Raw genomic sequence first — 17,722 nt, forward strand, 5'->3', positions numbered from 1 at the left:
TGTTGATGTTGAAAGCTGCGGAAAATGCAAATAGTTCAACCATGACTTGAGACTTACTTGTCAAGCCTCTGTTTTTTAAAATTAGGATTAGATAGAAGATATCAAGATTTAAAAAGTGTGATTAGAAAACACTTTCCAAAGATAGCCGTGAAAGTGTCGCGACTGTGAATGTGACAGCATTTCTATGAGGGTGAAATTACCTGCAAGCATTTTTTTCAACATGTAACTAAACATTGTTAAACCCAGATTTTTACTTCTCTGAACCTAGGTGATACTTAAGTTGTTGTTGTTTTTAAAATATATATATATATATGTATAACCATATACCATATCAATAGTGGGTTAGGGTTAGTGTGATTATTTCCTTTTATAAATAATATACACACATATACATGAATATAAATGAAAAACGTGTAGCCATCAGGAATGTCAAACGTGTCCGGCCCTCAGGATGAATTTGCCAAGTGTGAAAATTACATAGAAGACAGAAGAGGCATAATATAGTTGAAATTGCACAGATTTTTTTATCAAGAAATTTGTTGTTCATAATCAAAAAAGATCTGGGAAGTCCATTAACTGTGAACATCTCAATAATGTACCAAAACAAAGGAAGTTATTTTTATTTATAGGTTATCATGCTATTATTTTACTGAATTTTGTGGTCCTTGAACTAAAATGAGTTTGACACCCCTGGTAGGCTACATCATCAAGTTTTTGTTGTTGTAGTTAATTGATCTTGTGCACAAATTGTTACAGTCAGGCATCAATCAACATTCAATAATAATGCAATCATTAATTCCACTTTAATTTATAAATGTTACATAGATCTCTAAACTATTCATCTTGTAGGCTAAGTGCCTACCCTTTAATTTTTCATTTGAGTTCAACCTGTGGATCTTTATGGTTTCAGTGCAGATGAAGCCAAAACTGAGATAAGAAGCAGCTTTTCATAACTGTGTAAATAACTGTGCAATTCAATTGTTATTGAATTGTAATTGTTATTTTGTATATGTTATTTTAAGGTTATTTTAGCCATTTATTTTTATTTATTTTTTAGCATAATTTTCATCTGTGCTGTTCCCTCCTCGTCTTGCCGTCATCCATCCGGACCAGCAGGGCGGCGCTGGCGGGTAAAATGTCCCGGCTCAAACCGCGCTTCACCCGGAAGAGGAGGAAGGATCGAGCCGAGGGGGAAACGGACGGTGGTGGTGGTGGTGGAGAAATTGTTGTGGATAAGTCCGGGTGAAATCTTGCAAGGCTTTCTTTTTTTTCTCTCTCTCTCTCTCCCCATTTTCGTATCGCTCTTTTGATAATTTCATCCATTTCGGTCGAGATGTCGGTGGTTCCTCCGAGCCGCTCGTCCACCGGCTGGCCCCGCGGTGGAGCCGTCCAGTTCGGCAACAAATACATCAGCGGCCCCGCCAAGCCGCTCACCCTGGAGAGGACCATCAACCTGTGAGTCGCTGCTGCTGCTGCACAATACACAGGCTGCAGAGTAGACGCTGATGAGACCGGTGTCTGAATGAAAACATGTGTCCGGTGCTAAACGAGCAGCACCGTCGTCGATCAAATGAAGCCGAAACTGTGATAAGAAGCAGCTCGACCTGCAGCAGGGGATGAAAAACAAACAAAGCAAACAAAAAAACGTGTCCAAGTAGCTCGGTTTAACCTCGATGTTTTTGTCTGAGAGTGATGTAAAAATGCCCATCGTTATTACTTCTCTGAAACTGATAGTTTAGTTCATCTCTGGACAGGCGTTTTTAAGTGTGCCAGGTGTCAAAGGATCAATTTTCAGACATTAACTCTAATTTAATCTCTTATCTCTAACAATAATCAGTTATATTCAAAAAAAGATGTGGTGTAATAAGTTAAGAAACTAGATTACATTTTCTTTTTTTAAATTAGAGACAGGGCTCCAGACCAAAGACGGTTTATCTTTGTCCAGGCTGCCCCTAAATGGAGGCATTTTGCCCCTAAAATGTATCATCTACTTGTGCATGTGCAACCACTAGTACATTTTTTTTTTAAACTGGTGAAATGTGGAAGGGACAACTCAAAGAATCAGCAATCTCTCATTACAGGTGTCAGGCGGGATGTGTGTGAGCATCATGACTGAAAAGGAAATGTGAATCTTTGCTTTGCAAGCCAATTTATTGTGTGCCTCTCTAAATTTTCTGCTTGCACTTCTAAAATTTTAAGTTAAGGGCCACTACTTTGTTCCTTGTAAAAAAAGAAGTTAGTCTGGAGTCTGGAGATAGATAGATAAAAACTGTATTCATCAGGAAATTTTAGTTGCAGTTGCACGCCATATGTTAAAAGAGAAAAGGGAAAGAAGAATATGTACACAAAAAAAACCTAAGTTCTAACAAAAAAATTGTGCCGAATCTCAAATATCAATGTGGTCTAGCAAAAAAAACAATTTGTGCAGATAACAGATAAAAGGTTAATATGTATAAAGGTAGCAGTAGCTGCATCGTCCCCAGTAATTTATTAATTAAATGACCAGATGTTAATTTTTATGCCTAATGTCTGTTCCTGTGTGCGTTTTTGTTCCAGATACCCTTTGACCAACTACACCTTCGGCACCAAGGAGCCTCTGTACGAGAAGGACAGTTCGGTGGCGGCCCGGTTCCAGCGGATGCGGGAGGAGTTCGATAAAATGGGGATGCGCAGGACGGTGGAAGGCGTCCTCATCGTCCACGAACACAGGCTGCCTCACGTGTTACTTCTGCAGCTGGGCACCACTTTCTTTAAACTGTGAGTAGCTGCTGTTCAGAGTTGCAGCTGTGAATCTGTGTTTTTTTTTTTTTTACTGAACAACGGTCACCTGATGGTTTCTGGTTGGTTTCTGTCCCGTAGACCCGGCGGAGAGCTGAGCCCTGGAGAAGACGAGGTGGAGGGTCTGAAACGCCTCATGACAGAGGTAACTATCGCCATGATGAATGATGTATAATATATAAGTGAAATCAACCGATCAATGATGTTGTTTATTATATCAGTCGTGCATTTATTTAAAGTTTCACATGGCCAACAAGATGGGAGACAAGACTATTTTACGCAGTGCTACTCTCAGCCACACACAGAGAATATTAGACACAGAGTGATATGCATTGATTTTGATCTTCTGATCATGTGATTGTAATGGAAATCTGCTGATTACGATCAATCAAAGCATTTTTTCTTCATGTGTATTAATCTTTTGTTTGAATTGTTAGATCCTCGGGCGGCAGGACGGCGTGAAGCAGGACTGGGTGATTGACGACTGTATTGGCAACTGGTGGCGCCCAAACTTTGAGCCTCCGCAGGTTAGAAGAAAAGTAGTAGCTTTGAGGTTTTTTTGTTTAAGATTTTAACCTGGTTGTGGTCGCGTTGACTTAAACTTGCTATTTTTCGTGAAATGTTTAAAAAAAAAGAAGAAAAAAAACGCACTCTGTGGCTCAGGCTGAATCCTCTCTAGTCAATTAGTCCTGAACTTTCAGACACAGTTTATGTTGGTACATACTAATGTGAACTGACCTCAGCTCGTTTGTCCAGCAGTACCCGTATATTCCAGCTCACATCACCAAGCCTAAAGAGCACAAGAAGCTGTTCCTGGTCCAGCTGCAGGAAAAAGGTCAGGACATCATAATGTAACGTGTGAAATTTCTTAATGGTAGATCCAGATGTGAAAAGTTTTTAAGTGTGTGATTTGTGTTTCTACAGCTCTGTTTGCTGTTCCCAAGAACTACAAACTGGTGGCTGCGCCGTTGTTTGAACTATATGACAACGCTCCTGGATATGGACCGATCATCTCCAGTCTACCACAGCTGTTGAGCAGGTATTATTTTTTTGTCTTTTTAATGAATCTGTTCATTGTGTAAAATCCTGAATTAAACTGAAAACATCCATTTATTCTGTTCACTGTCACAGTGGCTAAATTAAAGAACTGAAAGTACTGAAGCATTGACATGTATAAACTGACATGACAGACAACTTCATTAATCCCACCAGGGGTAATTAGTTTGAACAGCCTGTATACTAACATACAGTGACACAGTGAAGTACATATAATAAAATAGATCAAGTAGAATAAAATGCCAAAGAATATAGTAGGATCAATAAATAGAAGGGGTTACCAATGTTGACCAGTAAGGTATTAAAAACCGCACATGGGTAAAAAAGAATAAAATGATTATAAAGAATTTAAAGGGACAACGAGGAGTTTTGGAAAAGCGAAGCATTTTCACACTACATTTATGAGCCTCCGCGCGCACCGTGAAATTCTTTGACCGGCGCAAGACAGACTCATGTTTTCATTCATCAAGAATTAAAGTCAGAGGTTCGAAGGCGATCACGTACCGTCGTAGTTCCGACCATAAACGGCGATTCGGCGGCGTTATTCTCATGACTCGCCGTGAAACCGAAAGTAAGGAAACGCTGGTCGGCTCGCCCAGCATCTCCGCCACCACTAATAATAACAAAATAACGATAGAGACAAAACGATATATTTATCGAAAATGGGCCCATTAACAAGTGTGTGGGTAATGTAGATTCATCCACATAAATACGAGACTTTTTTATTGTCGCAGAATTTTTCGTTCTGCCGATGGAGAAACTCCTCGTTGTCCCTTTAAGAGACTAATGGCAGAGGAAATAATAGATACCACGGACCGACGACCGAAGGGCAACAGAGAAAATTCACTGGCAAGCACGTGATCAGGAGAAGACAAAATTTTGTTTGCTTTTCTGTTGGTTGCAAAAAACTGGTCAAGTCCCTAAATTTCACTCCAAACCAGCCGATAAAGGAGAAACACAGAAAAAAAGACAGATAAAAATGACAGATAATAAGAGCAATGACAGAAAATTAATGAATGAGTTTGCAGAGAAGATGAATTCTCTGTTGCCCTCGCTTCACAATGCTTCAAAAATAGATATTTATATGAAGGTACCCAGTTTTTCCATGGATGGTGCTATCTGCAGCCGTGTTTTTGCTACGTCTAAAATCAATTATGAGCTCCTTAGATTTGGACACATTCAAGTCTTAAGTCTTAACTTTGGTCACACCATGAAACAGAATCAGCAAGAGCCTCCCCAAACATAGTGGTATAAAAGATTAGGGATCTGACTTTAAGAACTTTTTAAACACCACACGGCTAAGAAGAAGCAAAATAAGATGTATTCACAGGTTATCTGCAGATAAAGACTGGATGTATATTGAGGCGATAAGATCTTGTTTATATGAAATGTACCAGCAGCATATTAGAGTGTAGGGAGAGTTTATCACTTTGAAATGCTTTTTTTTTCATTGTTTTGAATTTAAATGAGCAAAAAAAGCATATATTTATTATATATGAGGTGTATTTGCCGTGCTCTTATTGTGAAAATGTATTTTTCTCTAATTTATTTAAAAATGACTGTATTCTTTTTGTAGGTTCAACTTCATCTACAACTAACCTGAGTGATCGGGTGCGGCTGTCTCTGTGAGTGCAGCCCTGTCTGTGACGCCTGCAGATGAGAAACAATGTGATAAAAACAGACTCATTTCTGGCTGAACTTTCACTTACAAAACAAAAAGCTTGACATGTCAGGTATATTGACAGAACACAGGGGGGTTTATACTGTTGTTAGTAGAAAATGAAAATGTCATGTGTCTTTTCTTTTTTTTTCGTTTGTTTTTTAATCTTGAGAACTTGCTGGTTTTGTAGTATGCGAGTCCAGATCCCAATGTGTTCAAAATTTGATTTTATGTCGTCTCAGAGGAGACCAGTGTTTGATTAAACAAACTGCAACATTGAGTTTCCTGTCGTTTTAACCTGTAATAATGCGCTCTCTGTGTGTGTGTGTCTTTTTTATTTTAAATAAAGCTGTCCTTTGAGTGTGTTTTTAAGATGTTCAAAGAGTGGCTGACTCAAACTTTCCTTTTTTGGAAGAGATTGTTGGTGTGTATTATTCAGTTAGCCTATAATTAATTTAAATTTTAGATGGAGGCACTGGAATATGAAATTGTTGCCATGGGGTTGAGGGCATTACTCATTGTTTTTCTTTTAAACAACTGTACCTGCTAATTGCAGGTCTCTCTAAAGCTCTCTGTCAGTGATCCTTGGCTCTTGGACGACTCTTCTTAGTTTTCTTTTGACTCTGTCAGAAATCTTGTGAGGACGGTTGTGGACAGTTTATGGTAAAATGTTGTTCTTTTTACTTCCGGATAATGGCACTAACGGATAAAACGGTGCATTCAGGCACGTCTGTAACCGATGCATCAGTTTGTTCTGCAACATAAGTTTCTGAAGGTCTTGAGAAGCTCTTTGCCTTTACCCATCATGAGATGCCTCTTGTGTGACACCTTGGTGATGAGAAACCTTTTTAGGCGTCAGTTTGGACTAAACCAGCTGATATTACTTTGCACTGACAGGGGACAGGTTTACTTTCTAAATACTGAAAGACTCCCGCTGCTTTCTTGGCTTTCCAAACCTTTTTGCATCTTCTTTTCTTCATGTGTTCAATACTAATCCCCTGTATCATTTCACTTTATGACACATTACTTAATTTATGGACATAAATGTTTGGATTTCTTTGTATGTGTGTGTGCATTACTTGGCTTGTTGCCGACATCTGGTGAAAATTTCATGTCAATAGCAGCTCTATTAGAAGAATAATGCGTTCAATACTTATTTTCCCCACTATATATATATTGGTTTACATGAAAAGACCCAATACTGAAACTGATGATGCTTAAATAATAATTATACATGAATAGATTAGTCAAATAAATGAGAATCTGACTTGAGTGTGAGCAGCCATCGCCTCCTGTGGTCACAGGTGTTCAGTACCAACTATTGTCTTTTTCTGCCTAAAATGCATCCAACTGTTGCCAAACAGCATCAAATGGTGAATAGATTAGATGCTTTATTTTCACATTTCTATACAACGAGACTTCCTTTGAGGGCAGTCCCTATCATAGCAGCATTTTAATAAATACTCATGATGTGCTGAGTAAAACCTCTCTCTGTGGCCCTCGGAGGTGCAATGGTCATGTTTTGTATGTAGGTTAATAAAATTGACTGCTCACTTTCTGATTGTAACCTGCATGACATAATATCCATCCACCCCTTCCTGTTAAACCGCTTATCCCGTTCAGGGTCGTCGGGTGCTGGAGGCATCCCATCACACACTGGGTCACATTATTATACTATGTAATACTGTGTAGTTGCAGGTCAAATCACATGAAAACAAATCATCATTACTATGCTTTAACTGTAGTAAAAAAAAAAAGAAAAAAGCTTTGTTGGTATATAGGCTATATGTGAATACAGTATCATACCAAGGCTGAACAGCTGCCTGGGACTCCAGTTTCACCGGTTTAGAGAGAACTTGTCTCAGTGTTTTCTGTCCCATTGGTAAAAGTCATCTGTTGTTTTTTCTATTGTGACGACATATTTACTGTCAGTCTCTATAAAAAGGGTTAAAAAAAATATGAACAACTCAACAATCACCAAAAATAGATGAACCAAAAACCACATGCTATTTAAAAAAAAAAAAAAAAAGTTATACTAAGAGTCAAGTCAGGGATCAATGTATATGTTAAAAGAGCTCTAATACACCTTTGATTTTAAAGTTGAACGCATATGAGCAGGATTGCACGGTAAATTGAGACCACATTTCCCAGGTCCTCTGGTCTTGTCTCGATCTCGGTTGAGCTGGACTCAGGATTTTTTCCTCCAGACATCTTTTTTTTCTTTAAAAAAATGTAATTCAATAAAAAATTGTTCTACTAAAGTATATGCTTGTGTAACCATTTTAAACACTTGGTTGCACAAGTGTCAAAAATGGGAAACGCTTTAGGAGGCTCTGTGCTGTGTTGTTGTTCTGTTCAATCCAAACTTTGCTTTGAGTAAACATGGTTGAGATTTGATACAAAATTATCTTTTCTTTTTAGCTGAGGTATAAATGTAAATATCAAGCCATATGATCATCATGAGTACTGGTACTGAATATAGGAATCGTCTTGAAAATGGTCTTGCATTGGTTTGGTCTCGTCGCCCCCCGGTCTTGGTCTTGACTCGGTCTCAGGTTAGGTGGTCTTGACCTCTTGACCCCACATTACCACTGTGCACACCCCAATTCACTTATTTTTTTTTAAAGCAGTTCAACATCAGACAGTGTGTATAATAATGTGCACATGAACTATTGCAAATTCAGTGAAGTAGTGAAAGTAGACTAAAATAAATCTGACAAGCAGATCAGTTCTGTTGTAACGAGAGTAACAAGATCATCAAATCAGCTTCTCCTGGAGGTTCCTGTTCCTAGATCGAGATGCAAAAGTAAAGGTGACAGAGCTTTTGAATAAGCTTCCCATAAAAACTACTGTTGTCTATCAATTTAAGCCTTTGCTCAAGACCAGGGGTGTCAAACATGCGGCCCGCGGGCCAAAACTGAGTGTCCAATCCGGCCCTCAGGATGAATTTGCCAAGTGTGAAAATTACATCGAAGACAGAAGAGGCAGAGCTAATATTGTTGAAATTGCACAAGAAATGTAGGTTGTTCATAATATGTTTTGTAAAAGCATAGCTCATAACTGTAATGTACTACTCTACTAAAACAAAGGGGAAAATGCAATGTTCTTTTTATTTATAGGTTATCATGCTATGATTTTACTGGTCCGGCCCACTTGAGATCAAATTGCTCTGTATGTGGCCCCTGAACTAAAATGAGTTTGACACCCCTGCTCAAGACCTATTCTCTTTGGCCTTCAACACGGGTTAAATCTGGAAAACTCAGCTATGTGTGCTTGTGCAATTTGTGTATAGCACTAGTCTGAATGTGTTTGAACTGATATTGTCTGATATATACAGCACTTTGGTTGTTTTTAAATGTGCTATATAAATAAAATTGAACTTCAACTTGATAAATCTTTACAGATTTTGTTCACTCTCTCCACCTGGGACAAAGTTACCTGTAACAGTAGCTAAATCACAGTTAGGTCTCAGCCTGACAGTCTGAACTCAGGGCGACACACACCGTCAAGTTTACTTTACGACGTCATCTACCAGCGACGCTCAGTCCATTTACTCCATAACACATCCATGCTTTACTCACGTACACTCACACTTCGTGGATGTTGTTAAAGCGCTTTTAAAACTGCGTGTTTCTCTGTTGTCAAGTCGGTATAGTTTCCAACATGGCCTCAAAACGACCGCAGCAGCAACAGGAGAAAGAGGAAAAGGAGGAGGAGGAGGAGAAGAAGAAGGAGGACAGGAAAACAGGGGGGAAGAGGAAGAAGAAGAGGCAGAAGAGGAGCGAGGAGGCGGCGGAGCTCGGCTCAGCTGTGGAGGACGAGCGGGTGAAGGAGGCGGTGAAGGAGGCGTGGAGCCGCGGGAGAGGCTGCTGTCAGGGTGAGGAGGCTGTCAACAAGTCATGGCTACAAGTCTACACACCCTCTGCTCTCTCTCTCTCTGTCTCTCTCTCTGTGTGTGTGTCTGTGACCCTACATCTGGAATTATAGTACACATATAAACACAACAACAACATCTGGACAGCATCATCTACTCACTATTGAGTCAGTGCAAATTTATTCTCGACATTCTCTCTACTCTTATTCTTATCTTTACACCAATACTTTTTATATATATCTTTTTAAGGCAAGGACGATTTATTCAACCAGACTTTTTACATGTTATTAAAGCAGAAGTAAGTGGAATATTTGTGTTAATATAAGTCTTAAATAGTTATATCTTCCGACAGCAATCACTTATATAGAGTGTTTGGTCTGAAACACGGGTCTGTCAGTCACTCTGCTCTGCTGTAAGCCGAGGAGAAAACTTTCCTTGTATCCTACAACCTTTATCCAATGAGGAGAGAGAACGGCATAAAGGGGCGGTCCTCTCTGTGTGTGCAGCCAAGGGATGCGCGTGAATGTGGTGACGTAGGGACGTAGGGACGAGGGCGGGGACTGCTAACTCCATCGGCTGACAGGAAGTTAGCCAAAACGACCGGATCGCTTACTTCTGCTTTAATAATAAGGTTATTTTTACTGCACTTTGCAACAAGCCATCACTCTTATTTATTTAGACCAGTACGATGATGATAAAGGTATCTTGAAATCTTGAATCGCTACCTCAGTGCTTTATCTGTGTTTTTAATGTTTTTCCACTGACATCTCTTCCTAGTTTTCTAAAAGGTTTATTATACCAGTTCATTATTTTCCCTTGGTGATGGCAGCTCAGTAGATTTAGATACTTTTGTTCATGAGCAAACATTTCTCTTCTTCTACTATTGTGGAAGATTGGATTTGACAAATGTCTGTTGGACAAAGTTTGTCTTAGTTAGTCCAACTCAATCAGGTTTGATGCCCTGAGTCTCTGCTGTTTGGTTGGTAATGACAGGATTCAGAAGAACATAAAATCATTTTTTTCTTGGAGACATTAGAGAGAGGTTTATTCTTAACTTTAAAGATATCTCACTTAGTATGAATCTTTGTCACAGTTAAGTTAAGATAAGATAAGACTTTGTTCATCCCTCAACTGGGAAAGGTACAGGTAACAGCAGCTTAAGCATACAAGGTAAAGAGGCAGTAATAAGTATGTATTGAAGTATATTAAAAAAATTGTTAAGGAGAAGAGAGAAAAAACACATGAATATGAAAAGTACTTCTTGCACCAAGTACTCCTGCCACAGTTTTTTTTTTAAATCAAATTGTATTAATTTGCGTGGTTTGTTATTTTCCTGCAGGAGATCTGGAGCTGGACTGTCGCCCGTTCCCTCACTGCATCATCAGAAACTTCCTGGGCAGCGAGACCTTCGTAGAAAACCTGCAGAGAGAACTGCTGCAGCTCAACTTCCACGAGAAATCAAACGATCTCTACAAATTCAAACAGGTTAAATATCAAAATGATCCTCCTGACACTGATGTATCCCAGTGGCTTTTATGTTGTTATTTTTTATGTTTCCTTCACTTTATTGTTGTTGCATCCAGTCAGACGACCTGAAGAAGAGAACGGAGCCGCACATCGCTGGACTGAGGTGAGACATGGTTTGATTTCTTGTGTCTGTGCGTTTTACACGATCTAGTGTGAGTTAATATGTGATTCGACTTCTTGTGGTGAAGTTATTTGGTGGATCGATGTTTATGAAGGTTAAACAGGGATTATAGCTGATGTTTGATTGATGATGATTGAACTGCTGCCTCGGGATAATTAAATATCAAAAACTTTCTGAAAAGAGATGCTTTGTTTTTAATCACTTTTAGTTTAAGTTGATTTTAAGTTGTATGTTGACACAGATGGATCATATAACATTCAGATACTTATATTCGTACCTGGAGATGTTTCTCATTCTCTAACTCTTTTTTTAATTGTCCATCTCATTTCTATACATGAGGGAGGCGGCAGAATATTAGAAAGGCTTCTGAATATAGTACAACACCATTGTGAGCTTTGATCTCAATACTAAAACATATTAATAAAAAATAATACATTTTATTTGTAACGCACTTTACATTTAACAAGAAATCTCAAAGTGCTACAACAGCAACCGAAAGAAAAAAAAAGTTAAAACAAGAGTTAAAACCAGTTATCAAAGTATCACAGGCAAACAAACATGTAATCGAATCGACTCCTCTGTGACCTGAACGTTACAGGCGTCGTTAAAACTCGACCTTACATCAGAACAAGTGTATTATGTTGTATCACATCACTCGGATGTAACTAATAAAGTGATCACTAATAGTTTATAAAGATGAGCCACCCCACTTGAAACCACTTTTACTCTACTTTAACTCAATTTACTCTATTTTATTTAACTTATTGCTAATGTCAATGCTGTAAATGCAGTGCTGAGGTTATGTACATGAGGTCTATGCTTTATATACTTTTCATACACACTCATAGTCAACAAAGTGACACTTGATACTTGATTATTCTCTATTATTTTGTATCTAGAAACTGACTGTACTTATTCTGTTGCTCATTTGGTGAATCTTTTATTTGCAGCAGTAGAAGCATCAAAGTGATTATGAGATGCTCATGTTGCCAGAGGGTGGAGTGTTTGTATCGACTCCACCAGGTGGAGCCAAAGTTTACGTCTGCCGCCTAATTACTAGGAACACTTCCTTTATTTGGTGCTGATGATTCACATTAACTTTGGGAACTGCTGCTGCAGCCAACATCATGGAAAATGGATTCAGCTGCAGCGAATCACCAGTGAGCACAACAGAGTTAATGAAATCCTCCTTTGAGAGGAGAGACTGTTTCCTCTTGAGTCTGGCGTCCGGTGAACACGAACATAACACAAAAGTCGTTCTAACAGTGTAAATGTTGAATATTTTAAAGAAATTACAACAAAACAAAAAAGCTGCTGTTTAATTATTGAGCAGCCAGAGACCAGCACATCTGCCAAGAGGCTCAGTGTCACAACCAAGTCCAAGAAACAAAATCGAGGAGAATATGAGCCGGGTGTCAAGTCAGATATCAAAAATAATGCACCAACTCTTCTTTTACTCATTTATTTTCATAATGAATATGATAAAGCACCATGTAACATCTTCTAAACACTTATATGCCACTACATCTGCAGCTCAGGAGGATAAACACAGTAATTAAATGCACAATAACGGCCTCCCCTTGTCATCATCTATTATTTAAGTCACAACAAAATGTCATGGTGGGCTGTCAGGAAGTTGAACAATCTGTCCGTTGTGGCGAGGCCTCGGAGAAGTCTCATTTCATACAGCGTTAAAGGTTCAGCTTTATCATACAGGATTTCACAGTGTAACACTTTATATATTGAGTGTATATATATATAAATATTTTTTCTGTTTCACCATATTTAGAACAGCACTGTTTGGGCGTTTCCGCTCGTGGCTCAGTGAAGTGTTGGGGGTTGAACTGGAGCCCACTGTGGACATTTCTTGTGCCAGATACGAACACACAGGTGGGAACTGAAGTACAAAATTTATTTTCAGGATCTTTTGATCATTTTTCTTTTGACAACTAATCTGCTCTGACTTTTTTTTCTTTCTTTTTTTCCTTTTTCAAACACATCACGCTCTCGTTCCTCTGTCTAGATATTCTGTTGTGTCACGATGACGAGTTGGAGGGACGACGCGTTGCCTTCATTTTGTATCTTGTGCCTCCGTGGCAGAGCAGCGACGGGGGAACCCTCGATCTATACTCGACAGATGGTGAATATCCTACTGTGTGTGTGTGTGTGTGTGTGTGTGTGTGTGTGTGTGTGTGTGTGTGTGTGTGTGTGCGTGAATCACTGTGCCTTCAGACAACAGAAGTCTTGTATGTTCTTTATCTTTATCATCAGGTAATTTCCAGCCACAGAGTATAGTGAAGTCGCTCGTCCCCTCGTGGAACACACTCGTCCTCTTCGAAGTGTCTCCAGTGTCTTTTCACCAAGTAAGAAACCTCTGGCTTCACAATCACGATGCCTTGCAGCTCTGAGAAGCATTGGTTTAATTTTCCTCAAAGGCCTTTAGTATGTTATCCTATTTTTTTATGCGATTTTAGCAAAATAAGTCTGGATAATCCCATAGATCCCTCCAGTTCAGTGATTAATTATTTATATTGTTGGGACTGACTGTCACATACTGCCAGGAGGTGGTGACAAAATGAGAGAGATATATAAATAAACTGACATTTACTTCTCATTGCGTGTGCTAAATTATTTAAATTAATTATTCTCTGTGCTACTTTTTTAAAAAGAAATCTTAACTTAAATCTTAACTCTGTGGATCCTGTACAAATTTGATGTTATGCCAAAAAGAAAGTGGAAATCCAGAGCAGGTGTTGTGGTTTTCCCAGGTGTCGGAGGTTTTGTCACAGGATAAGTGTCGTCTGTCTCTGAGCGGCTGGTTTCACGGACCGTCCCTGGAGCGTCCGCCCCGCCACATAGAACCCCCCGTCCCAAGGAGTCCACACTTACCAAGAGACGTGAGTTTGGTGCTATTTTACCACCTCCATGGGAAAAAAAATTACATTTTGGTGAAATAACCTTTAGTTTCTAGTGTCTGTCTTTTCAGTCAGTTAGCTTAGCTTAGCATAAACACTGGAAACAGAGGGGGATGGTTAGCGTTACTCAATCTAAAGGCAACAAAATCAAAGTCAAAGTGCCTTTATTGTCATTATATTGTAAACAATACAACAAAATTAAAAGTGCTGCTCAGTTAGGTGCCGCAAATAACAGATTCACACATCACAACAATCACACTCCTTAATAATAAATAAAAGCTTAATCGGACTATTGGAATATTGCACATGGAGAAGAGTATATTATTTATATATATATCATTCTGCCAGCATCTTTAAAGGGATAGTTCAACATTTTGGCAAATTCGACAACCTTTATTTGTCGGTGCAAGTTATTTTTAGAACGGCAGAGCAGAGCCGTGAGCTGCTCAGAGCTACACTACGGAGGCTCATGGGATTTCTTGGTTTCCATCATCAAACAAGTGACCTGCACATTCACCACGCTATGAGATAATTATGGAAAGTTACGAGAAAGAGTTGTTTTCGAGGCAAATGCAGAGACTGCTTGCCGAAAAACTCTGCAGTTTTGCATGAATTTACCTCTAAAACAACTCTGTCTCGTAACGTTCTGTTATTATCTCATAGCACGGTGAATGTGCAGGTCACAACTTGTCCACCAGAGCGTTTTGGAGTTGTTGGATTGTGTATTTGATGAGTTTGATGAGAGAAACCAAGAAATCCAATGAGCCTCCGTAACGTAGCTCTGAGCAGCTCGCGGCTCTGCTCCGCCGTTCTAAAAATAGCTTGCACCGACAATTAAAGGTAACAAACCTACTGCTATGACTATAGGGATTATGGCGATGGGCCAATTTGCCAAAATGTTGAACTATCCCTTTAAAGCTCACTGTTGTTATATCTCTTTGTTTAATCTGAACAAAAACTGCTGTTTGTTTATGTTTATTTATGTGTTTGTTGTGTTGATGTGTTGGTGACAGGAGACGCTGCTGCTGGAGTGGGTCAATCCGGTGTATCTGGACATTTCCTACCAAGAGCAGATTCAGGAGGAGTTCGAGGACAGCTCCGAGATCCAACTCAAAGACTTTCTCAAAGTAACAAAGTCTAGTTTGTTTTCTTCTCTGCCTCGTCTGCGCCCATGAGTTCCTGCAGACCGTTGATCTTACGTGTTTGTGTTTAGGAGGAGAAGTTTAAGGAGGTGGGCGAAGCTCTGCGACAAACTCAGATCCAGTGGATGAAGAGAGGTCCGCCCAATAAGAGGTGGTTCTTGTTTCACAGATTATTTGACGTAGTTTCGTGTAGGAAAAGTTTTTTCTTTTTTCTTATTTTAGATTTATCTTTGTTGTGCGCTCAGATGCTACGAAGCGGCGTCTCTCGAGACTCTGCCCGAGTGTGTGAGCTCATGCTGGGAGCTGCTGCGTTCGGAGGCTTTCTTCCTGCTCCTCTCCAACTTCACTGGCCTTCGATTGCACTTCCTGTGTCCTGCTGATGACGATGACGACGACGACGAGAAAGAGGAGGAGGAGGAGGAGAAGAAGAAGAAGAAGAAGAAGAAGGAACAAGATGGAGAAGCCACAGGGTCTTCAACTGAATCCCCATCAGCGACCGCAAGCAAAGAGAAAGGTGTGCAATGTGCATTATAGATAGATATACTTTATTGATCCCAAGCTGGGAAATTGCAGTGTAGCCAGCAGCATTACACAGACACACAGTGACGATAACAACATATAGTATTAGAATATAAAGGATAAGATTATAAAAAACAAACTATACATAATAAAATAGCAAAATATAAAGAACAATTTATTCATAATAAAATAGCAAAATAGCAATAGCAAATAAAATAGAATGTAATGTACAAAAGTACAACAGAATTGGCAGTGTTGATTTCATTGTGAATTTTCTTCATCCACATGTTTATACAGCTGTGTATGTGTGTCTTACCTGTGTGTGTGTGTGTGTGTGTGTGTGTGTGTGTGTGTGTGTGTGTGTGTGTGTGTGTGTGTGTTAGAGCCGAGCACACCTGTGTGTTGTGGTGAACTGCGTCGATGGTCCCACGGCGGCTACACTCTGCTGCACGATGGAGAGGCAGCACGGGCCGAGTACGCTCTAGATCTCGTCTTACCTTTTGGCTGCAGAGGTGAACAAACAGACACACAACACATACACACGCACACATATACATACACACGCACACACACACACATATACATATACAAACACACAGACACACAAACGCACACACACAGAGGAAGAACAACTTATAACTGTTGAACTTTGTGTCTCGTAGACTGGCAGTCGGAGTTCGGAGGCTTCACGTGTTACGTTGCTAATGAAGAGGATGAGGAGGTGAGTGCTGCTGATCACAGTGTGAAGTGCAGATGTACATGTGTGACCAACACTTATCATCATCATCATCATCACCTTCATCATCATCATCATCATCATCAGCGTCTCCTTCCTCTTCACAGCTCCTGACAGTTTACCCGGAGGACAACTCCCTCGCCCTCGTCTACAGAGACAAAGAAACCCTCAAATTCGTCAAACACGTCAACAGCAAAAGCTGCTCCGATCCTGCTGGCGCTTCAACCTCCAGAGCATTTTATGACTTCTCTTTTGTCTACTATGAATAAATATACACCATATATTTATTTATATATATATTGTCTCGTTGGTTTCTTGGTGTGTGATACGTGTGTTTTACAGTAAAGCACCAGTTAGTCTTGGGAAAAGGAAGATTTACTTTATTTTACCCTGGCGTACCCATTAGTAAATTCTCATTTAGCCTACATTTTTCAGTTGAATTAGATTAATGCACATTCATGTAATGCGAATTACAAATTTAAGCTTTTGGTTAAATTGTCACTGTTGTTCCTGCACATGGCGCCAGTGTTAAGTGTGAAAGAAGTGAGAGAGGATGGGCTGAGACAGAGTTCTCCATTCACTTTACTACAACAACAAGAAGTGAAACAGTTTGATTCCTGTCTTTGGTTAAATTGAGAGATCAATAATTTTTATTTTTATTTTGCTACTAAACTATTCAACCTTGTTCATTTATGTGAAAAATAATTATTTTCCAAACACTTTCACTTGGTCTTTAAAATATTTTAGTCCTGTGAACATTTCATTCACTAAAGTAATCATGAAAAGATGTTTTGGATATGCAGGAGATATAAAACAACAAGTGGATCCTTTTTAATTTGTAAAATAGATGACTGGGTTTGAGCTGGAAATAACTTGCATGACGGATTGATTGTCGGTATCTTTTGACTCTGGTGAAATCCGTGTCATAGTCAAACTATGACTATTTCATTTGAACCAGCTTTTGTCTCTATGTTTTCAAGGATCACTTGTGTAAATAATGATTTAAAGGGCATGTATGGATTTAAGAATTGGCTTTACTTGACATTCATACCCTTTCTAACATCAAATTCGGTCCAAAACAAGGCAGTTTTATCTGTTATTTATTAATGATAGGGCAGATAATTATGTCAGATAAATCTCCATAAAGAAAACTTGCTAAAATGAAGCTGGGGTGTATCTAAAGATTGTTTCTATTATGGATTACTCATTTATTTGCTGGAAATATAACTCTAACCTACAGAGAAAGAACAAAAGGGGCCCCTCAGGAGGTTGATGCATCGTTTTGCATTTTCAGGGTTTTTCAGCGGTTTGTCACTCAACATGAGTGACAAACGCATTATGTAACCGCAGAAACACCGCTCATGTACATCTGACACAGGGAAGTAGAGAAAACA

The 17,722-nt window shown here is 39.3% G+C and overlaps 2 protein-coding genes across 3 annotated transcripts; both read left to right on the top strand.

Moving 5' to 3' along the window:
* Positions 1-1,185: 1,185 nt before the first annotated feature.
* nudt21 (nudix hydrolase 21) lies at positions 1,186-5,774 on the top strand. Of its 2 annotated transcripts, none has more exons than XM_083992472.1 (7): positions 1,186-1,455; positions 2,557-2,757; positions 2,860-2,923; positions 3,216-3,305; positions 3,535-3,613; positions 3,703-3,817; positions 5,411-5,774. In XM_083992472.1, exons 1-7 carry the CDS (start codon positions 1,334-1,336, stop codon positions 5,430-5,432), a joined length of 693 nt encoding a protein of 230 aa, XP_083848598.1. In that variant the 5' UTR covers positions 1,186-1,333; the 3' UTR covers positions 5,433-5,774. The 2 variants fall into 2 exon arrangements, with proteins under 2 accessions (XP_083848598.1, XP_083848599.1); XM_083992473.1 differs by having other exon boundaries at positions 3,538-3,613.
* A 3,264-nt stretch (positions 5,775-9,038) lies between these two features.
* ogfod1 (2-oxoglutarate and iron-dependent oxygenase domain containing 1) lies at positions 9,039-16,621 on the top strand. Its single transcript, XM_083994434.1, has 13 exons — positions 9,039-9,371; positions 10,708-10,853; positions 10,952-10,998; positions 12,806-12,906; positions 13,040-13,156; positions 13,288-13,379; positions 13,785-13,913; positions 14,945-15,058; positions 15,145-15,224; positions 15,319-15,587; positions 15,976-16,104; positions 16,255-16,313; positions 16,436-16,621. Exons 1-13 carry the CDS (start codon positions 9,158-9,160, stop codon positions 16,595-16,597), a joined length of 1,659 nt encoding a protein of 552 aa, XP_083850560.1. The 5' UTR covers positions 9,039-9,157; the 3' UTR covers positions 16,598-16,621.
* Positions 16,622-17,722: the final 1,101 nt, after the last annotated feature.

The sequence above is a fragment of the Trachurus trachurus genome (genome assembly GCF_905171665.1).
Source record: "Trachurus trachurus genome assembly, chromosome: 3".
In the NCBI taxonomy this organism is placed as follows: domain Eukaryota; kingdom Metazoa; phylum Chordata; class Actinopteri; order Carangiformes; family Carangidae; genus Trachurus; species Trachurus trachurus.

Bases quoted from the DNA above. Each gene is read 5' to 3' on its own strand.
- nudt21 (XM_083992472.1), top strand. From the start codon at position 1,334: ATGTCGGTGGTTCCTCCGAGCCGCTCGTCCACCGGCTGGCCCCGCGGT. The intron at 2,924-3,215 runs GTAACTATCGCC...TTGAATTGTTAG, and splicing joins TGAAACGCCTCATGACAGAG to ATCCTCGGGCGGCAGGACGG. The intron at 3,614-3,702 runs GTCAGGACATCA...GTGTTTCTACAG, and splicing joins GGTCCAGCTGCAGGAAAAAG to CTCTGTTTGCTGTTCCCAAG.
- ogfod1 (XM_083994434.1), top strand. From the start codon at position 9,158: ATGGCCTCAAAACGACCGCAGCAGCAACAGGAGAAAGAGGAAAAGGAG. The intron at 9,372-10,707 runs GTGAGGAGGCTG...ATTTTCCTGCAG, and splicing joins CGGGAGAGGCTGCTGTCAGG to GAGATCTGGAGCTGGACTGT. The intron at 15,225-15,318 runs GTGGTTCTTGTT...TTGTGCGCTCAG, and splicing joins AGAGGTCCGCCCAATAAGAG to ATGCTACGAAGCGGCGTCTC.